This window comes from Pelodiscus sinensis, chromosome 4, assembly GCF_052426305.1.
Source record: "Pelodiscus sinensis isolate ZL-2025 chromosome 4, ASM5242630v1, whole genome shotgun sequence".
Taxonomy (NCBI): Eukaryota; Metazoa; Chordata; order Testudines; family Trionychidae; genus Pelodiscus; species Pelodiscus sinensis.
In genome coordinates this window covers 113,012,302-113,035,189 of record NC_143055.1, presented here as the reverse complement: position 1 = coordinate 113,035,189, position 22,888 = coordinate 113,012,302, and the positions used below count along the sequence as shown (strand labels likewise).

The 22,888-nt window shown below is 48.0% G+C and overlaps 1 protein-coding gene across 2 annotated transcripts; it reads right to left on the bottom strand.

The window, feature by feature from the left end:
• Window positions 1-1,015: 1,015 nt before the first annotated feature.
• LOC142829545 (uncharacterized) lies at window positions 1,016-22,465 on the bottom strand. Of its 2 annotated transcripts, none has more exons than XM_075929657.2 (2): window positions 17,294-22,465; window positions 1,016-2,701 (listed from the first exon to the last, which is right to left on the bottom strand). In XM_075929657.2, exon 1 carries the CDS (start codon window positions 20,949-20,951, stop codon window positions 18,480-18,482), a length of 2,472 nt encoding a protein of 823 aa, XP_075785772.2. In that variant the 5' UTR covers window positions 20,952-22,465; the 3' UTR covers window positions 1,016-2,701; window positions 17,294-18,479. The 2 variants fall into 2 exon arrangements, with proteins under 2 accessions (XP_075785772.2, XP_075785773.2); XM_075929658.2 differs by having other exon boundaries at window positions 1,016-2,686.
• Window positions 22,466-22,888: the final 423 nt, after the last annotated feature.

Sequence of the window (22,888 nt, the reverse complement as noted above, 5' to 3'; positions counted from 1 at the left end):
GGGAGGTGGCCTTTGGGTGATCAGTCCTAAGCCAGACTCAGATTCTGTCTTCCAGTATTCGGGAGTCCTCTCCGAGCTTAGGGCTCAGGGGTTTTCATGTTATTGCCTATTACCATATTTGCTATTGTTTGTGCTCTGGGAGTGGCATGGGTGTGTTCAGGGTGCGGTGTGATGCCCATATATGGTGTTGAGTGCTGGACTCTGACAAGCTCCATTTTATTGGCAGATAAGCCTTGTTGCTATCCATGTGATGTGGTGAGGTTGCTGAGGTAGATTTCGGCTATGCGCGCAAGGCCTGGCCAAGAGAACCCATACTTGACACCTCCCAATTCTGCCTTGTCCCTTCTTTTTCTCTGCTATTATAGCCTATGGTCCTGCCCATTTCCAACCGATCTCCCAGGTCTCTGTGATCTTCACTTACCTCATTCAAAGTATTGCAAGGTGGTCCTCTACACAATATGGTTTCAGTAATGGACCTATAAGCTTGAACCTGAAATCTCAGTTGGGTTTTAAAAACTGCACCCTCCTTTTTAACAGATTAATATTAATTGGGAACATTTCCCCACCAATGTTACAAAGGGAGGTAATTTGCCCACTCTGTTCATCACTGGTGAGCCCTCAGCTTCAGTATAGTTTCCAGCCCTGCACGTTACACTTTAGGAAAGATGTGGACAAACAGGAGAGAGTGTACATAGGAAAGCAAGAAAAGTGATCAAAGGCGTAGGAAATGCTACCTCTGGGGTAAAGGTAAAAAACAGGCATGTTTAATCATGAGAAAAGACAATGATGGGGACCTGGTAGTTTTGAAATATTGGAAGGGCTATTTTAAAGAGTGTGGTGATCAATTTCTCTCCATGTCTACTGATGGTAGGACAAGTAGTAATGGGCTTGGTCTGCAGCAAAGGAGACTTGGGTAAGATATTAGCTATCCTTAGGTTACAAAATTAATTCTAGAGTAGGCTTTCAAGGTGTCGAAGCAAAAACACGCTCCTCTGTGTTTAGGCAGCTAACAAATAGCTTTATTAATTAATAAAGCACAGCATGAGCCAAACGTGGTCACAGCAGAGCCGGGCCCAGTAAGGCTGCTAATACAATCAATCCTAGTATCTTTATACCCTTAGCCAAACAGTCTGACGTCAGGGCATCCAATTACAGAAATCCTCAATTAAATTTGGAAAAACAAAGCCTTATCAACAAAATGGTGGACAGGTACGAGGGAGTACATCTCCTGTCCCAACCAGCCCAATTAACACATACCAATAGCCCATCCTGTAGGCCTCTTTTCACAGGGTGACAGAAAGTTCACTCTGGTCTATGTGCTTGAGAGAAAAGCTGAAATGGTTTCTGATATATAAGATGACTTCTAGCTAAACGTAAAATAGCTTCTACAACTCCCCCCTTTTAGCCTTTTAAAGGCTAACCTTGAAACCATTTTATACCTCCATTTTCCATTAAAGTATTTATGTACATTTCTTGTTCCTTTCTCTGCTCATCCTATTTTAACATCATGAGTTCCACATTCCCTTTGGTAAGGGTCTGTCTTGTGTTTTCCAGAATACAAGAAATAAAGCAATTGATTAACAAGAAACAGCAATAAGCACAAAAGAATATAGCCAATACTAAAACTACTCTTTGCAAAATCCAAGTTCCCACATGTCCAAACCAGCCTCCCAACCAATCCCAGAGAGTCCAGTCTTCCCTTTGCCTTAGGCGTTCCACAGTTCTTTCAATCTCTGAGGCATCTTCCTCTACTTCTTTGCTGGTGTCAGAAATATACCCACAGCATTCTCTTCTTACTAAGGCACAAACCCCGCCCTTACTAGCTAGGACATAGTCTAGGGCCATCGGTTTGGGCTTTTTTCTCACCCTGGCTCCTGAACCATTACATGTCCAGCAGTACTTTCCAATTGGGGTCAAGGCTAGGCGGATATACCCTGGGTTAGTAAACCCTTTATCCTGCCAAGTATCATTTGGCTTAGTTCACTAAACAGTGTGCCATTCATTTGAGTGTTGTTTAGTGGGATTGGAATCATTGGGATGCCTCCTTCTGAATGTACCGGACTGTGAGCACATATCTAGCAACTTGTGGAATTAAATTCTTGGGAAACTTGGTTCATTAAAAGCATAAACACATTTGAACCATATAGGTTATAACTGCTAGTTTTAAAAACAAGATTAAGCATATACTCAACATGAATTGTTTGTCCAGCCTCATGCTGGCTGTTCTTCAGGACTTCGTAGTTTGCTTCACCTATCGCTGGCAGGTTCTTCTGGGCCGCAGCTGGTACCTTAGTCTTGGTCTCTCAGGCTCGTCTGCTTCTGGGCCTGGATTGCCGGTACCAAGCCTGCGCTGATCCTCGTCTACTTCTGGACCTGGGTTTCTGGTACCAGGTCTGTGGTGATTCCCATCTGCTTCTGGACCTGGGTCTCTGGTACCAGGTCTGCTGTGCTCCTTGTTGGGGCCAACCTCTGTAGGGGCTGGAACGGGTTTGCAGTGGGATGCGTGAATCCAGGTGGGCAATCCTTCACACTTTACAGCCGTATGGGTGGTCAGAAGGACTTGGTAGGGACCCTTTCACCTGGGTTCCAGGGCAGTCTTCCGCTGGTGAACTTTCACGCAAACCCAGTCTCCTGGTTGTAGTTTAAGGCACGGCTCAGTCGGGACCTCCTGGAAGGCGTCCTTAACCTGTGAATGATAAGACTGTACACACCTCATAAGTTCCTGGCAATACTTGACTATGCTTCCTTTAACAAGTGTGGCATCAGCCAGGTTAATTTCTGGGCTGCTTTACAGTCTCATAGGTTGGCCACATGCAATTTCATGTGGACTGAGTCCAGTTTTCTGATTAGGAGTGGCTCTCATGCTCATTAGGGCAATCGGGAGTGCTACTATCTATGTTAAGCCAGAGTTCTCACATATTTTAGCAAGTTTGTTCTTTAAAATCCTGTTTCATCTTTCTACTGCTTCTGCGCTTTCCAGGTGTCGTGCACAGTGCAGTGCTTGTCTGGTAGAGTAGTACTTTTCCAGGTTTTTTTTTTGAACAATTTGCCCAGTAAAGTGGGTACCTTTATCACTGGAGATCACAAGGTGTATTCCCCATGATGGGATGTAATGATTTAGAAGTTTCTTAGCTACTGTGATGTCATCATGTTTCCTGCAGGGATAAGCTTCTACCCATCCCAAAAACAAGCAAACAATAACCAGCACATTATTCAAAAGATTGACATTTAAGCAATTGAATAAAGTCCATTTGTAAATTCAGAAATGGTCCCAAAGGCGGAGGTCTGGTTGCCAGAACTGTCTTTACAGGTTTACCCACGTTGTGGGCTTGGCAGACAGGGCAAGCCAGACAGTAATCTTTGGCTGCTTGGGAGAATTTGGGAGCAAACCAATGTGGAATCCCCATCAATGGAGGTTTTTTTAGACCAGGTTAGACAAATAACAGTCTGGGGTTGGTTTATTGGTCCTGCCGTGGCACAGAGGGCTGGACTTCAGGGCAACTTGCAGTCCCACATTTCTATGATTCCCATTTTACAGATAGGGAAAGAGAGGTACAGGAAGGCAAAGTGATATGCCCAATGTTACCCAGTAGCAGAGCCAGGAATTGAATCTAGATCACCTTCCTGATCTAGGAAGTGGCAGGAGTATTTTGAATCTTAACACTTATGCTCTATTTTTGAGCTGAAATCTGCTTGGCTATACCTGTGAATGTGGCGACCCTCTATAAATGCAAAGGCATAGGTCTGCATGCCTCAAAAGGAAATGAAAAGAAATGCTGCTCTCTAATGTCAGAAGGCTCAATTTCTTCACCAGTGCAAAAAAAAAAAAAAAAAAAAAACCAAAAAACAAAAAACAAATACACTTCCCTCCCATATCAATCTGAGGACCAGAATCCACAGCAACAGTTTCTACCCAACAACCAATCAAAGCTTCTAGTTTTTGCCTTGGAAACATCTCAACTTATGATTTTACTTAAAAAAATCTGCGGCCCAATGAAAGTTTGAGCGCAATGTGAAGTAATGGAATTTAATTTCACTTTGATTTCATTATACTTATTTCACTTCACCAACTTTTAATCCATAGCCTGCTTCATAACATAGGCCCATGTGACAGCCACAAGCCATTTGTTCCAAAGCCTCTTTAAACACTTTTGTCAGCAATATGTTTTGCCGTTAGTCTGTGCCAGTATGTAACTGGAAGAAGGAAAGAGAAGAAGAGTGAAGAGATGGTAAGAATTCAATACACCCCCTCCAAAAAATTTTACCATCAAAGATGTTACCTCCAGTCTACTTGCTAGAATGTGCTTTGGAGGTTTGGCACCATTTTTTCATTAATATATAAAAGCACCACAGATGAGACCCTGTCAAACAAAGTGCCTTTCTCAGCACTGAAAGTGGAGCATAATTACTGTACAGAGTGTGTGAGGGGGCTGAAACTCTCATCTGGAAAGACTTCAAAGGATATCTTGAGGCAGTCAGGTTAGAGGCAGAGTAAATGCTGCAGTGTTCACATTCCCATTCACTGCCAATTGATCATTGGAGTTTGAAACAAACTCCACAAACCTAAGAGAAAAATAATAATTTATAACATTTTAAAATCTTTAGCCAATTATGGCACCTCGCACCTTTCTCTATTTCTGTGTCCATTACATGGGTTTAAAATGGTTTAAAGTAAGTTTAATATTTGTTAAACAAGGTACCAAAGAGTCAGCTTGGGGACAGAGGTCCAGATCCTAGAGCCCAAGGTATTTACGTACCTAAATACCACCAAAGATCTTGATCAGAATCCCCCTCGAGCCCCCCTGTTGTTACAATACATGCAGCAGTACTACCTTCCACACAGCACCTAGCCAGTGGGCCTGATCCTGCAATAGAGAAGCAATTGACTTAGGTCATTGCAGCATCAAGGCCAACATACCACGATCATTCGGGGGGAATTTCCATCACGTCTAGTTCATACTCTCCATGCCTGTATAACATTTGCTCTTCATTTGGAGAGGTCAATAGATATTCCCCCCCCCCCCCCCAAAATTGCTGTGTTCCTTCCATGTAAACTTAGTTTACAGGAGTTTGATGATGGAGCTTTTAAGGTTAGTACTGTAGAATCCCATGGAAAACTTTTAATGAAGATGGATTCAGAACTAGGGATGAATGGAAAAATGTCTCCAGAACTAGCCCCTCTCTCTCTCTCTTAAGCTACTCGGTTCAGTAAGCCACTCTTTTTATCACTTTATAGATAGGATCTCAGCCTGCGGCTGCTCTTGTCTAAGGCTTCCAGTAGAAGGGCTCCAGCAATACTATGCATTTGCAGTACTCACAGACAGCGAAGCAGTCAAGTTTGGCACCAGAAGGCCCAACAATGCTGACTGGGGTCCAGGAAGAGATTCAAAACCTCCTGCTAAAAGTTTCCTCTTTCATGGAGAAAAAGGGGGATACCTGGCCTCCCTTTATAGCACTTGCAGCCATGGCAGAAGGTACCTCACAAGGTTGAGTTGGTTGTCTGAACCACACTTCTGGTATTTAGGAGATTTGCTTGCCAATACTGTAACCTACTGCCCTTTAAGGTGTAACCCTTCTGCTGGGTAGGCCTGGCAGTAACCAGGGCTGGGTTCAATATCTTGGGGTCCATCTCACACAGAACCGGCTCGAGCCCCCACCTTGTAATCTGGGAAATTCATACACCCCTGGGTGCCTCTGAGAGGCAATGCTTCCCCTTTGCAAGCACTGAATCTGAGTGTAGGAAAGAAACATTTAATGAAACAGAGAGAGAAGTCATACAGCATTACCTTGGGGAAAACAGCACAAACAAAGTTCATAACCCAAACATGAGCTAAGCCCCACCCTGCCAGCCAAGAATCACCTGAAGTTCAAAGAGTCCAACACCCCAAAAGTCTCTGTCCCTGGTCCGTGCCACCCAAAGTTCACCTGCAGGGTTTCACCTCCCAATCAGGGAAGAAATGGGGGTGAGGAGATAGATAAGGGGCACCTTACAACACTCCGCCACGCTCCACCAGCTGTCTCGTCCCATGCTACCGGACGCTCCGTTGGCTGCCTGCCGCCACTCCACGCCAAAGTCCGGCCCGCGGGCCAATTGCGGCCCGTGTTCCGGTTTAATACGGCCCCACAGGTAATTTGGCAATATCTATCTTTTAAGGCCCCCAACAAATCCACATGTATTGAGATGAATACATTGTAAAATCTCAGTTAATGTCAGTTGGTCTAAATCAGTTATAAATATATTTGGACACAACGTGTAAACTTGGTGTTATGTTCCTGTTCATATTTTTTGAACTTAAAAGTTGACAGACAACCTTTATTACCAATAATATGTAATGTACTTTACAATGTTCCTGACATATATTTCAGCTTCCTGGATTTTTTTTTCATCTGGCCTTCAGATATGAAAGGCAGAGTGATTTAACACCTGTTTAGATTTGTCATCCATGTGACGAAATGAAAAGTATGCCGTTTGCAATAAACTTTGCATAAAATAGTTAATTTGCATTTAATTTTAATGGTTCAAAGAATGTCAGGCAAAATGGTCGGCCCTCACGCATGTTCACTTCATCAAATCTGGCCCTCTTTGAAAAAAGTTTGGACTCCCCTGCCATAAGGGGACATAGCAGAGGTCCAGCTCTCTACTCAGGCCAAGGCTGGTTTCTCTATTCAAACTCCGCACATGCTGGAGCGTCTCAAATAACTGAACAACAAGGCTTTGTCTAGACTGGCATGATTTTGCGGAAATACTTTTAACGGAAAAGTTTTTCTGTTAAAAGTATTTCCGCAAAAGAGCGTCTAGATTGGCAAGGTGCTTTAGCGCAAAAGCATCCGTGCCAATCTAGATGCGCTTTTGCACAAGAAAGCTCCGATGGCCATTTTAGCCATCGGGCTTTCTTGTGCAAAAAATTAAGGTGCTTGTCTACACTGGCCCTCTTGCACAAGTATTCTTGCACAAGAGGGCTTTTTCCTGAGCGGGAGCATGAAAGTATTTGCGCAAGAAGCACTGATTTTGTACATTACAAAGTCAGTGTTCTTGCGCAAATTCAAGCGGCCAGTGTAGACATCTGGACACACCCCCAACTGTTTCATGAGGCCCCAAAAGCAAGTTTGTCTCCCATCTGAGGTCTTTTAGGACCCTGTAGCCCTTTTTGCAAGAGTTTGCCATAGTCTACTAGGCTGAAATGTTAGTTGCCCTTTTTGCTATTGTATGCTGTTCTTCTGAGGTAGCTGCAATTCAGAGGACAAATACATAGTACTTGGAGATCCTTCACAATTCAGACACCCTTCCTCTGTTAACCTGTCCTCTTCTTGCAGGCCCCCATTCACTCTTATGGCTCAAGGATCACTGGATCCCTATCTGGGGCTGGGTTAATGCCAGATTAGATTCACACAGTCACAGTCCTTAATTACAAAGTGATCTAATCAATCCTCAATGAATTCCCACCAGAAAGCCCTGACTCATAGTTTCATATTTCATATTTAACTCCATGTCTTCTCCACTACTCAGGCAGGGCTCTTCCTCTGTCAGTCAGCTGCCAGTCCCCAGACCTTCTGGCAGGAGCTCAGCCCTCTGACTCAGATTTCTTTTCTCCTTCAGTATCTCCCTTTTCTAGAGACAGAAGGCAACCGATGACAGACTATTCCCTCAACTGGCTGGAAGAAAGGGGAGCCCGGTTTCCATCAAGGCTTTTCCTCTGCTCACCCAACTCCTAATTCCACCTGTCTGCTGTGGCTTTTTGACTTTTAAGCCTTTCGTTCCATTTTAAAATTAAAAGCACAAAACATATTGGTTCAAGCACAATGCAGATTTGGGACCTCCAGCACCCTATATCTAGGTATATTTACAGATATCCAGAGGGTTTCTGGATGGAAGACCCCCAGCATTCTCTTTCCCTGACCTCTTCATAGGGTTAAGAAAGAAGGGTACAGACAACTTAATGAAAGGAGATGTGCAACTAAGTCCCTTTGTGATCCTGGTAGATATCCAGGAGAGGCTTGGGATCAAGGGAGTGGAAATTAAAACCAGGGGGACTTATCAAGAGAAAATCCAATTCTATATAAAGGCAGGGACATTTCTAATAAGCTATCTGCTTTTATCTAAAGAGAGCCTGCTTGTGTTGTGTTGCTGGGTGGTAGCAGATATCTAGAATTTGGTGTACCATCTTCCTTTTAGAGAGAAAAATCAGCAAGGCAGAGTCTGGGTATATTTGAAATGGAATTAGGTTTATGGGCCATATACACCAGTTCTGGAACAGACATGATCACAAACAACATTTTGGCGATCCCTTCATTTAGGGAGCAACTCTGCCTCAAACATTGACTCCATTTGGAGACCAAGGCAGAAAGCAAACACCCCTACTGCTTATGTGGCTCCTTCAACACACAAACTGGCAAAACAAATGTAACATGACTATATCTGAAAACGTGTTTGACATACAAAAAAAACATGGAAGAATGTGTGTTGCAGGTGGTGCTGTTACAACACATCACAAAGCTGGAGCATTGAATTTCTGTGCATTGTAAATGAGTACTGCAGAGCCTCAAGATCATTTTTCAAAATATCTAACTGTGTTTTCATAAAACAAGCTACCTAACATGCCAAAATCTCTAGTCTTCATTGAAAATTAAGTTCATGGCAACTCTGAAATTTAAAAAGTTACACTTTGAATTTACATTGTGAGTACTACATTGTAAAGCATATTACATTTTTCAAGAATGAAGAAATCAATGAAAACATAGTACAAGTGATGACCTGGCACCATGCTATCAGTTTGGTAGGACTAAGAATGAGTCAGTCCATAGGTTGCAGCTTTCCCATATAACAAAGAGTGTTGGGGATTTGAACCCAGACGGCTCGGTTCGTTGTCTGACCGCAAAGAGACAGGTAACACCAGCAAGGTCCAATCACAAGCTCTTTATTGAAGTGTGCACACAGCAATAGAAAGCGGCCCGTCTCCAAAGAGAACCAGCCACGATTTCAGTAACAAGTAGGTTTATATAGACAGTTCCATCACGTCATAGAATATTCACCCAAGCAACCCACTCCCCTTTTTCAGTTAAACCTCCCATATCAATGTGACCTTAAGCAATTCATAACGCATTAGCAACTTTCTTACCAGCACAGAAGACAAGTACCAGGCAACAAGGAGACATGGAGTTAGGAACAAACAGAGGGCAGGAACAGGGAGTTAAGATCAGAGAGGGTACGTCTACACTACAGCACTAGTTCGAACTAACTTAGTTCGAATTAGTTAATTCGAACTAAGCTAGTTCGAACTAGCGCATCTAGAACTAAAAACTAGTTCGAACTAGCGTTTTGCTAGTTCGAACTAGCGCGTCCACACTGATTGGACGCAGGGGGGCATTTAAGGGCAGCTGAAACCGGTTCTGGCAGGGCATCAGGTCAGCAGTTGCTTTGTGTGGCTGCTGTCTGAGGCTATCTGAGGCTCGAGCTTAAAGGGACCCCCCCGGACAGCTGGTTCTCAGCTTTTCCTGCTTGCTTGCCAACCTCGCCGAGGGACAGCAAAGCGTCGGTCTCTGTGCCCGTCTGTGTCGGTGCTTCCCTTCGGGCGGGACCGCCGCAGGTGGCAACATGGAGCCACGGCTCGCCCTGCACCTTCTGGTGCACGTTCTGGACTTGCTGCTGCAAGCCTGCCACCAATGGCTCGAGGCTGCCTGGCACCACCTGGGGAACGTCAGCCCCCTGCCTCTCCGCCTGGCCGCCCTGGGGGCCGTGGAGGAGCCGCGGCGGCGCCCCGGCACCGGCGTGCCCCGCCGCATCTGGCGTCTGGACACCAGCAGCGACTGGTGGGACCGCATCGTCCTGGAGCGCTGGGACGACCGACAGTGGACCCAGAACTTTAGGATGAGGAGGGACACCTTCCTGGAGCTCTGCGAGTGGCTCGCCCCTGCCCTGCAAAGAAGGGACACTCGCATGAGGCCCGCCATCCCCCTCCAGAAGCGGGTGGCCATCGCCCTCTGGAAGCTCTCCATGCCGGACAGCTACCGATCCGTCGGGAACCAGTTCGGCGTGGGGAGATCCACTGTCGGAGCAGTGCTCATGCAGGTACGGCACTCGTCGGCCACCGAGCCGGGGGGGAGGGGGGCTGCGAGGAGGGGATGGGCCGCCCCAGGGACAAAGGGGGGGGCGGGAGGAGGCGAAAGCGCCCCGCACCGGAGGGGTCGGGCTGTCCCGGCCGTACTACACGCCGCCAGGGGGGTTGCTTCCGGGAGTGGGGCGCGGGGCACTGCCAGGACACGCACGCTCCCAGCCACCCGGGCGCCCCACTGATTGACGCTTTGCTGTGTCTCTCTCCGCAGGTGGTCAAGGCCATCAACCGGGTGCTGCTCCGCAGGGTGGTCCGCCTCGCCGACCCGGACGCCGTCATCCGGGGATTCGGCGCCCTCGGCTTCCCCAACTGCGGGGGGGCCATCGACGGGACGCACATCCCCATCCGTGCCCCGGAACACCAGGCGTCCCGTTACGTGAACCGCAAGGGGTACTTCTCCGTCATCCTGCAGGCCGTGTGTGACCACCGGGGACAGTTCACGGACATAAATGTGGGCTGGTCCGGCAAAGCACACGACGCCCGGGTGTACCGGAACTCCTCCGTGTGCCAGCGGCTGCAGGACGGGACCTTCTTCCCCGACCGCCACATCAGGGTCGGGGACGTGGACATGCCCATCTGCCTGGTGGGGGATGCCGCCTACCCACTGCAGCCGTGGCTCATGAAGCCCTACACGGGGCACCTCAATCCCTCCCGCCAGGCCTTCAATAACAGGCTGAGCAGGGCCCGCATCGTGGTGGAGGGGGCCTTCGGGCGACTGAAAGCCCGCTTTCGATGCCTCCTCACCCGTCTGGACCTGGCCGAGCACAACATCCCTCCCGTGGTGGCGGCATGTTGTGTGCTCCACAATTTGTGTGAGCGGAAGGGGGAGGCTTTCTTGCCAGCCTGGATGGCTGAGGCTGACCGCATGGCTGGACACTACGGTCAGCCCCGCACCGCCGCCGTCCGGGAAGCCCAGCGGGGGGCCATCCGGATCCGGGAAGCCCTGCGGGAGAGCTTCCAGGTGGAGGAGGAGGAGGACTGACCTCTCCCTGCATGCCCCACCGGGGCCTTCTTCCACCCTACCCCCCCCTTCCCCTTTCCCCTCCCTATCTACTGTACAATAAAGACACCTGTTTTTCAAACAAAAACGTCTGTTTATTTCAGAGAACTGGGGTGGGGGAGGGAGGAATGAAGGTGGGAGAAGGGAGGGGGAAACCTGGGACGAGGGAGCTGGAAGGGGAGGGGAGGGAAGGGAGGAAGGGAAAGGAAAGCTCAGGGGTGGGAGTCCGGCTGCCTCTCCCGTCTCGCCACACTGCGGGTCCGGGGGCGTCGGTGGGGAATGGTTGTGGAGGGGGGGGCAGAGAGGACAGGGGGTGTGGAGGAAGCAGGAGCGGAAGCAGGAGCGGAAGCAGGAGGAGCAGGGGGAGCAAGAGGGGGAGAAAGAGGGGGAGCAGAGGGAGCAAGAGGGGGAGCAGGGGGAGGAGGAAATGGAAAGCGGTCCAGCAGGCTCTGGAGGTGGCCTCGCAGGGCACGGCCCTGCTCCTCCAGGGCCTCCAGACTCCTCCGGCGCAGCCTGAGGTCCTCCTGGACCCAGTGGTCCTGGAGACGGAGCTGTCGGTCCAGGAACCGGAGATGCCGCCTCTGGTAGTCCTCCTGGTTCCTGGCTGTCCTGCTTGCCCGGGCGCGGGCGGCTGCTGCAGGCGGTGTGGTGCGCCCTGCAGGCCCCGGTGCTGCAGCTGTGGTGCAAGAAGACCAGCGGTCAATGACCCCAGGGGCCCAGGTGTGTGAAACCCAGCTCCCCTCTGCAAGGCCAGGGCCCCTGCAGGATCCCCAGCTGCTGCTCCGTGGTGGGCAAGGCCCAGGCGCACGGTCCCGGGGCTCCCTCTCGCCCCAGCCCCCCGTACACATAAGGGGAACACGAGGGTACTCACAGGTGGACGCCTCCCCGGCCTCTGATGATGCAGGCGAGCGGCTCTGTGGGGTGCCTCGGGGGTCCCGGGTCCTGGGAAGGCTGGCGGCAGGCTCCTGGCTCTCAGAGCCCTCCTCCTCCTCCTCCGTCTCCAGGAGCGGTCCCTCTGCCCCGGGGTCAATCACGTCCCGGGGGGCAGGGACGGCATGAGGCCCCAGGATGCGTGGGCATGGAAGTGGGGGCAGGCCTCCGGGTCAGCCCCTGGCAGGCAGGCCCGGGAGTAGGACTGCCGCAAGTCCTTAATTTTGCAGCGCACCTGCTCCCGGCTGCGCTGGTGGCCCCTGGCGGCCAGACTGGCAGCCATGCGTCCGTAGACGGCCGCGTTCCGGTGGCTAGTGCGGAGATCGTGGACATTGGAGGCCTCCCCCCAAACCTCGATGAGGTCCACGATCTCCGCACTTGACCAGGCGGGCGCCCGCCTTTTGCGCCCCCGGGCAGGCTCCCGGGAGCCGCCAGGCTGGTCGTGGGGAGCAGTGGAGGGCTGGGAGCCCTCGGATGGCTGGCTCATGTTGTGGCAGGTGTAGGCTGTGCAGGCACGGGTGCTTGCAGCCTTGCAACTGGCACAAAGTGAGTAGCCAGCCCGTGGCCCTTTAAGGGCTCCGGGGCCGGGAGGGGGGCAATAGAGTTTCCCTGGTGTTGGCCAGAGTGGCCACCAGGGAAACCTGGGAAGCCTTAGCCTCCCACTAGTTCGAACTAAAGGGCTACACAGCCCTTAGTTCGAACTAGCTAGTTCGAACTAGGCGTTAGTCCTCGTAAAATGAGGTTTACCTAGTTCGAACTAAGCGCTCCGTTAGTTCGAATTAAGTTCGAACTAACGGAGCGCTAGTGTAGCGCCTAGGAAAGTTAGTTCGAACTAACGTCCGTTAGTTCGAACTAACTTTCTAGTGTAGACATACCCAGAGAGATGAGAAACAGGGAGTTTTTTTTATCAGTTCTCAAAACAAGCTGTTCCACATCACAGCAGGTACAAGAATGCAATTTTTCACTTATCGTACTTTTGCAACTTAAGCAAGTATGTAGGGTACACCCTTGCTTGAACCGTGTCTCTAGTTCTGCTCAGGGACTACCCAGAAACCTTTGTTAGCCTCCTTTTTTATCTGTCTTAGCATAACTGCTTAGCATAACTGCACTAGGCCCAATTCTCTAGGGCCTAACAAGAGCATGCAGCAAAGGAGACAAAATTATTCAGTTGGTGGGTCTAAAGCCAATGTTTGTCTCTTAATGTAGGTGCTTCCCAAAGAAGCAGATAATTCGAAGTTCTGTGGCATGGGGACTCACAAGGTCTTATTAGATCTAGTTAAATTATATTTTGTGGATAATTAGTTAATTGCAAGTTTAGTATTTGTTACCTTAGAATCATTCATGTATCTATCCTGATTTCCTTAGTGTATTGTGGTTCATAAATATTCCCCAAATAGTTCATGGGAACAAGGTTGATTGTGGATTACTTATTGACTACTCAGGGTGTATGCTTTATCACTTAACTATTTCAGCTAGATGTGACTTATTTGTCTGAAAAAAACCCCTACTGTATATTTTAAATTATTGTTCAGAATTCCTGGATTCTGGAATGAGCCTTATTTTTTGAGGCTCTCAGAAATCAAATCAAAATTGTGAAGCATTTGAGATTCACAAGTGCTCTCGTGAATTCTAGGAAGACAGCTAACACCTGTCTTAATGTACAAAATAAATATTTGTCACAGAGGTCACAGTCTAGGACTGTGACAAGAGACAACAGGTGGATCTAACACCAACATGATCTCACACCATTTTTCATTTGTGTTCATTGTTTTCACCGAAGATAATATCTACACCAATGTAACTCAGGATAGAGTAAAGCCCTTCTGATTTTCCTTGGTATCTATTGTGAACCTGTTTGGTTTGCTGTTATTGAACCTTTTGATAAGGAGCAACAACTGATAAGATGTATTATCGTATTATATAGGGCTGGTCCTTATAGTAGATGAAGTTTCAGATAGGCATCTGAGTAGGAGTTATTTCTTGCCATCCCTTCCTATCTTAGCACTAAATAGGCACTTGAAAAAAGATGCAATGACCCCTCAGTCGTGTTTGAGAGCTCTCATTCCACATCTGTAATTAACCACACCGTCCTGCACTACTCCGCCATGATTGCAAGCTTGTTACAAACTCTTTTTGCTACCAATATAACTTGCCCTTTTAAAAATCAGAAATATAAGACAATGTTTATGAAATAAAGTCCTGATTGATTGCCCACTTCCATTTACTTTGGCCTTTCCATCCACTTTAGCGGGCTTTCCTTGGATCAGGCTCTAAATGTCCAGGTAGCACATGAACAAAGAAAGGAGCAAATGTTAGACTACACTGTTTACTGTTACTCTGGTAAAAAATGTTGGCTTGTAATACAAGTTAGATTTCTAGTGAAAATTAACTATCCTCTCCCCTTAACCCTGTAGAGAATAAATGGCCACATGATATTCCTCTGAACATGGAACCAAAATGATGCATCTTGTAAGTCACACTTGAGTCTGTTATAGGAGATTCCTTCTCAGCTGTTCTCTGCAACATGCCTCAAATAGCTATTATTGGGCCAGGGCATAAACACCCAATTTTGTGTGTGCACGCACGTGCACCAAGATAGCTAAAAACAGCTCCTATCTGTTGAGGCACTCTACTGTAGCTAGTTGTGACAGGTTCAGTCACAGAGATCCCTGGAGACTGTCCCATTCCACTGAGTCCACCTACCTACGCTCTGGGACACTCCACCACCCTGTCCTGCTAAGCCAGAACCTCTGGTCACTCCCAGCAAAGGTACGCATTGAACCTCCCTAGTCCTGCACCCTGGGGACCTGACCGGTGCCAAACCAGAGAATTTGCTGAACTATGAGAGGTCAATATTGCTTAGCAGCATTACCAACACTTCCACTGCTTGCTGGGCTCTTAGAAGACATTTAGTGGTAAATTAGAGCTAAATAACAGCACAAAACACTGAGAGTCAACACCGGTGGCTTTAAAAAAACTATATGGGACCATGGGCAAATTGACCACACCCATGATAAGTGGACACCTGCCTAACTAAAATCATGCCGGACCACAGATGTTGCCAGACCAGAGAGAGTGCTGGACTAAAAAGCTTCAACCTGTACAGATGTGTGTGTGTCACATCTCTCAGCAGAACAACACAGATATCTAGGTTATAGCTACTTATTGCAGAGAGGATAAAGGTGGACGTGACCACAAACTGAAAGGTAATTACTATAGACCTTTCATGGCTAATGTACAATGTGGTGAGTATGTTTTAATAGATTCCAATTTACACTAGCCTCAGAATGCATCTGCTGCTATGCTTGTGTCATTGCAGTCTGAGCACCAAGCCTCCCAGATCATGTTTGTGGTGGAAGTGGGAGTGGGAGTGGGAGTGGGTTCTTTCCTGATGTTTGGAGTCTTTGTTTATATCCTGTCCACATTTTGAGGTTTCCCAGATTACTTTTGCTAGAGCACATAGGTATTACAGTGTATGCAATCTCTGCTGCATGTGTCAGACCTCATGGAAATTACATCTTAAGCCTCAAGGAAATCAGGATGCCTGCATCATGTGCAGTGAATGAAATATCCTTTCCATATGGAAGGAAGACTTTGCATCTCTTTTGCCCAAGTTTCGGACTTCAGGCACCAGAATTCATGGAGATTAAAAATGCCTACACACTGTACTTTATTCTAGTGGAGCTGGCCTATTCTCTAAAGGCACATAGACATATGCATGAGACCTCAGCACCACCTGTGATTCCAAAAGAAAAAAAAAAAGCCCAACTGAGCAATTGGGGAGGGTTTTTTTTAAATAATGAGTCCTCACTGAAGACAAGAGAATCAATCACATTTGGAATTTCCAGTAAGAGCCATTTCTGAAAGGAGACTGAAACAATAAAAGACTGAACAGTTTTCAGAGAGTGCTTCTTTTAGTGCCATACAAAAGTCTTGTCTGATTCTACAGGAATCCTCCCAACAGGTTACATTCTGGCACATGAGAAATTTCACAGACCCCCTTCCACGTTCAGAATATGCAAAGCAACTCTGAACCCAAGCTTTCCTACAATACCTCACTTTCAGTCCTCTCTATTTAACAACAATCAAACTGCACACAAACCCTGGCCTTGCCTGATACCAGTAAGGAAGAGAGAGAGCAAGAGACTCGCATTGTTCTGACTCTTGAAGAATCACTCACACTATGGAAATCTTTGCAACTGCAATCACCTACACAGTTCAGTACTTCTTTTGGCAAAATGAGTGTAGAAAGTCAAAAACAGAAAACTGGTCACAACCACCCCTCCATTATGCACCATGGGAACAATTGTACCATACCCCCAGTGCATTTAGAACACAGGCTTCCTGAGCAAGGACCAATTTTCTTTTAGAGCACAAAGCAGGTGGTAGGTGCTGAATGAATGAACAAGAAGAAAGTGATGGCACTTGGTGAGATGTAGCCTCAGGTGCAGAACATTTCTCAATTTCAATTATGCCTATGGATATATCGAGCCTGTGTGGAGTACCAAAATGGAAGACTGGATTTCTATTTACCAAGTTCTTGGCATGCAATTATGCATCAGGTTTTCTTACTCTGCAGTGCCAGGTACTAAGATTCTCAGCACCAAAGTAGTCAAGTAATGGTTACATAATTCTGCGGCAATGAAGGGTGTGCAAACAGAATCTTGCGGCACTGGATTTCCATCCATATTTGCACAATTTAATTGGCTTCATTTTACATAATTTAACTGACAGAAAAACAAACCTGGTGCATAATGAAGCTCTGAAAGCAGGTGCTGGCTGTCATGGCTCCTTCCCCACTCTGGCATGATAAATGCAGAAGTGGGGGCCAGCAAGTGTACCCCAAAGCCTTATCTACCAGGCTTTGGTATAAAACTTCCCCCAAGATCTTAAAAACCCTAGATCTTGGGAATAAAACTTCCGCTGCCACCACCCAAATGTTGCTAAAGAAACCAGGGGAAAGATCATTTGGGAAATCTTCCCCCTAAAACAAAAATCAGGGCACACCATTAACCACTGCCAGGTTAATAAAAGAAAAGAAAGAACTTTTATTATTACAACAATATTCTGGTTGCAAGTATAATGACTAGAGAGGAAGGTAACAAAATATACTCATGGAGAAACTCCATGGGCCTAGAACTTAGTTACAAAGAAAAGCCAAAACATCTTTTAGGCAGTGCCAGATCTCAGATCCCATACCCAATCCATAACACAATAGAACCTAACGAAACTACCTAAACTTTACCCTACTTACAGAAAATGAAGAATGGTGTCTTGGAGAGAGAGAGAGAGACATGCTTGTCCCTCTCTGTAGCTGCAGAGAACTCTCCGAGAGACAAAAGGAGAGAAGGAAAAAAAAACCCAAATTCCTTTGTCCCAGTTTGAAAAGTCCCACCTACATTCTTATTGGTCTCTCCACCTGGCTAGGTGTAGTTAACCCCTTAATCCCCAGGCTGCTGGCTAACCCTCATAATCATGACATGCCCACCAAATCACAGACGGTGCTGGACAGCCTCTGGCCACACTGGCTGTGATTTCTTCCTGTAGGTCTAAGATAAAACATAGTAAATACATTATGCACACTTGACTAAACGCTTGAAGACATAAAAAGTAAGCAAAGGCTTCCATATCCATAGAGTACCATCACAGCTATACAGAGAATATTAAGTAGTTGAATCCAGAAATGCCTCATTAACCAATCAAACTCTCAGTCTCAAAATCAAATTTAGAATAGCGTGGGGTCTTGATCTAAAGTTCAATTGACCAGGTTCTGTGCCTCTTGCGAAATACACCACTACCATACACCAGGCCAGGTCTTGGCACCACTGAGAGTGTCAGCTCAGGGCGAATTGCTTAAAACCAGGGCTATTTACCGCCCTCAACTGGGGTCCTTTCCCAGGCACCCCTCAAATTACACCGAGCACAAAACCAGGGCTATTTACCGCCCTCAACTGGAGTCCTTTCCCAGGCACCCCTCAAATTACACCGAGCACTTCAGCTGCCTCCCCGGTCAGCCGGAAGCCTCACCAGCAAAACCCCTTAGGCACCCCTCAAATTACACCGAGCACAAAACCAGGGCTATTTACCGCCCTCAACTGGAGTCCTTTCCCAGGCACCCCTCAAATTACACCGAGCACTTCAGCTGCCTCCCCGGTCAGCCTCACCAGCAAAACCCCTTAGACACTTCAGCTTCCCGATGCCATCACCAGACTTAGGCCTCCACACACAGGTGAGAGGTTACCAAAACCCACTCACCAACTCCAAACAGATCCTCCTGGTCCAAAGGACTCAGCCACAGTACCAAGCCAATTTTCACTTTAGATTTTACCCACAAGATCACGCTGGGCCAATCCTTTAGAATCTAAACTCTAAAGATACATTACTGAAAGGAAGAAAATGTCGAGAGTAAGATTGTTAATGAGAACCTTCATATATAAACATCACACCTGTACACATGTCTCATACATAGAATCAACAGTGAACAAGCTTTCATTAGACACCTTACATGGGTCCCTTTGCACAAAATGTTGCCGTGCCTCAGTTTCCCTTCCCATACAGCATATCGATTTTGGAATGTCCCTTCTCAGGTGAGAAGCTTCAACACTAATTACAAGTATTAACAGTGAAATACCAGGGTCCCAAAGCTTTTGAACATCCAGTGTGTCCTTGGGTACATCTTGTAACAGTTTCCAGGGTTTTGGTACAAAATCATGCATAGTGGACATAGTTACCATTCTTAGTAACAGCAGTACAGTGGTTATGCAAGTTAACATAAGCAGTAGGAACAAATCCACCCCAACTGTACATTGACAATTCTGGTTTTTTACATTTAAAAAGTTGCAACCTTCCTGGGCAAACACAATTCTTTTCCCTCCCCCATGTCCTGTGGGTTTAGGCTGTGAACTCCCTCCCACACAGACATAGGCCTGGCTGGGTGTGGCTCCCCTGCTCACAATGGCTATGGAATTCCTTTGCTCCTCACAGGATCTTTCTATCCCCAAGTCACTTTTACCCCCCTCAGGCACAGCAACCTGCTGGCCAGCCTCACCATAAGGATCCTCTTCCTTATGGCTTTCTGCAAGCAAAAGCTCATCTTCCCCTGGCTCTACAGCAGCATCACCCTGCTGAACCACCACCAACTCCTCCTGTGATCCCTCTGTCCCCTGAACAGGCAGGTCTTCACACAACCCCCCTTCAGGAAAACACACAGACTCCTCTGGGGAAAGATCAGAGACCTCCCCCTCTCCTTTCTGGGCTTCAGCTGCCCCCAGAGCTAAATCTGGGCCCACAGCACTCTCCTCAGCCAATCCAGGCTGACAGGCACCTCCTGTAGACAAAGAACTGGGAAGAAACCCTTCCCCCACATGCATACCCCCCTCCTCAGCAACCAAACTGCCAGGCTCCACACACAGAGGTTGCTCACACTGAACACCCTCCAGAATTTGATCTTTTTCCCCAACTAAGCTTCCACTCTGGCCAGCCACTCCAGACTGCACCAGAGGGACCCTTTCCCGAAACAGGGCAGGGAGAGCCCAAAAATCTGACCAAAAATCTGACACCAGCCTCTTCTCTGAGACTCCAGGCAGATATGCAGAAACCTCACTCACAGACACACAGCTCTCTCCCTCAGGCAAACATTGAGGAAAACTTTTACCTGGCTCCCCATAGGACTGACTAGCCACAGACAACTTCCCAGATTCACACTCATCCCCTTCACAAACCTCATACATGTCCTGAGGCTGGATTAAGGTATCAGCCTGATTACACCTATTAGCTATCACTGCAGGATTCGGGGTGTCTGGGTGTACAGCCTGCATAGCCTCGCTACGTGTGAGCACTCCCACCCTCTTAGCTTGTTTCACATGCTTGGCCAAATCCTCCCCGACCAGCATAGGAATGGGGTAGTCATCATAGACTGCGAAAGTCCAAGTTCCAGACCAGCCCTTGTACTGAACTGGTAGCTTGGCCGTAGGCAGGTCGAAGGGGTCAGCCTTGAAGGGTTGAATGGTAACTAGAGTCTCTGGGTCAATGGCCTTGGGGTCCACCAGAGCGTGGTGAATCACTGACACCTGTGCCCCGGTGTCTCTCCATGCGATAACCTCCCGTCCCCCCACTCTCACAGTCTCCCTCCGCTCTAGGGGGATCAGTGAGGCATCTGGACCCGAGGCTCCTTGTGGCAACCCCGGAGTGATGAGTTGTAGCCGGCTGGTGCTCTGGGGACAGTCGGCCTTTACATGCCCCAGTCCATTACATTTAAAGCATCGCCTCACAGCGGTATCATTGGAACGGGAGGGGCTCCCAGCAGATGGTATGGAGGAACGGGGAGAGATCTGGGGTCTTCCTGGGTGTATGTAGGGCCCGTCTCTGCGAGATGGGGATCGGGGGGATCCCCAGGTGTTGATGGGCCCCCTCAGACTGCTTTCCAGGCTGCTGTGGCCCCTCAGTTCCATCCATCTGGCCCCAAGCACTGCTGCCTCTCTGAGGTTTTTTGGTTTTCCGTCCAGGATGTACCCTCTAATCTCTCCTGGCACACCCTCGAGGAACTGTTCCATCTGCATCAGGAGAGAGATTTCTTCCCGAGTGTGGGCCTGCTCTCCAGAGAGCCACGTTTCCCAGTTTTTGAGGACACGACTGGCATGTTCAGGGAACGGTGTATTTGGGGTCCACTTGGAGGCCCTGAAGCGACACCGGGCCTGTTCAGGGGTGAGGCCCATCCTGAGTCTGGCCTCCTGCTTAAACAGTTCATAGTCATTTGCCATGTCACCTGGCAGGTCCGCAGCTACCCCCAGTAAGGGACCAGCGATTTGGGATCTTAACTCTCTCATGTACTGATCAGGAGGAATGTTGTACCCCTGGCAGGCCCTCTCAAAGTTGAGGAAAAAGTCCTCAACATTATCCCCTACTTGGTACATGGGGAGCTTTCTGGGGGGTTCAATGATGATGGAGGTGGGAGTGTTGGGAGGGGTACCTGAGGTGTCCGGCTGCCTGGCTTTCTCCAGCGCAACTTGGGCCTCTAGTTCTGCTCGCCTCGTCCCTGCTGCGATCTCTGCCAGTTTCACCTCCTGTTGTATACGCTCGGCCTCTAGTTGTGCACGCCTGTCCTCGGCCTCTCGGGCACGCCTGTCCTCGGCCTCTCATTGTGCACGCCTGTCCTCGGCCTCTCGTTGTGCACGCCTGTCCTCGGCCTCTCGTTGTGCACGCCTGTCCTCCAGCTGTAGGAAAAACTCCATCTCCTTGTCAGTTAGAGGCCTGCCGGTCCTTATGGCATAATCGCACACAGAAGGCACAGGTGGGGGGGAGGGAGAGCAGCAGCTGGCTGCTTCTGCCTCTTCAAGATCCCTTCCCCCAGGGCTCACAGAGGTAAACTCTTGTTTCCCCTCTCTGGGTGTGGAATCTTTCCGGGTACTTAACATCATGCCTGGCTCTGAGGCTGTTTCTGCCTCCGGGTGTTGCTTAGGAAGGGTTGGGTTCTCTAAGGTTACCTTGCCTGATCGCAAGAGCATGTACTGGGTTCCTTCCCTGCCCTAGTCTAGCCTAGCTATCCAGTTGTCCCGAAAGCTAACAAAAAAACAAACTGTTTGGGTAGGTCTGTGTCTGGCTTAAGGTCTGCTCCTCCCTGAGGCAGCCCAGCAACAAAAGAAAAAACAAAAGGAAAACTGCAAAGCTTGCAACTCAAAAGAAACTTGTGCCCTTTTAAAAATCCTGGGTTCTCCAAATAATCCCACCGCTGTGCCACCATGTCATGGCTCCTTCCCCACTCTGGCATGATAAATGCAGAAGTGGGGGCCAGCAAGTGTACCCCAAAGCCTTATCTACCAGGCTTTGGTATAAAACTTCCCCCAAGATCTTAAAAACCCTAGATCTTGGGAATAAAACTTCCGCTGCCACCACCCAAATGTTGCTAAAGAAACCAGGGGAAAGATCATTTGGGAAATCTTCCCCCTAAAACAAAAATCAGGGCACACCATTAACCACTGCCAGGTTAATAAAAGAAAAGAAAGAACTTTTATTATTACAACAATATTCTGGTTGCAAGTATAATGACTAGAGAGGAAGGTAACAAAATATACTCATGGAGAAACTCCATGGGCCTAGAACTTAGTTACAAAGAAAAGCCAAAACATCTTTTAGGCAGTGCCAGATCCCATACCCAATCCATAACACAATAGAACCTAACGAAACTACCTAAACTTTACCCTACTTACAGAAAATGAAGAATGGTGTCTTGGAGAGAGAGAGAGAGACATGCTTGTCCCTCTCTGTAGCTGCAGAGAACTCTCCGAGAGACAAAAGGAGAGAAGGAAAAAAAAACCCAAATTCCTTTGTCCCAGTTTGAAAAGTCCCACCTACATTCTTATTGGTCTCTCCACCTGGCTAGGTGTAGTTAACCCCTTAATCCCCAGGCTGCTGGCTAACCCTCATAATCATGACACTGGCTATTCAGAGACATTGGATTTATCAAAATTAAGAGGGTACTCTGCATCTATTCATGAAAACCAGGGCTGGAGGTATGTGGCAGCTAAAACAGGGGAACTGATTCTGATCCAGTTCTGCTGTTTTAAATCAGGGAGTCTAAAGTGGAGCTGCAACAATATCAAGCCAAAGTCAGTCATTGGCATCAAGCTTGTCAAACCCTACTTATTCCCTGATTGACTTGACCTTACTGTGTTCTTCCTCCTGGATGTTGTTCTCCTTGGTCAGTGACTTGTATCTCTGATGTTCTGTGCAGTGTTCCAAGCCAAGTAACTTTATTAACAGCTGCAGCCTAGCTTCTGATTCTATTAGTGTCAATGACAAGACCCCATTGGCTTCAATTGGGCGGAGATTTGACTTTGTTGCTGCATTACAT

What these genes read in the sequence shown, in the direction of transcription:
- LOC142829545 (XM_075929657.2), bottom strand. Translation starts at nt 20,951, where the DNA reads ATGTACCAAGTAGGGGATAATGTTGAGGACTTTTTCCTCAACTTTGAG.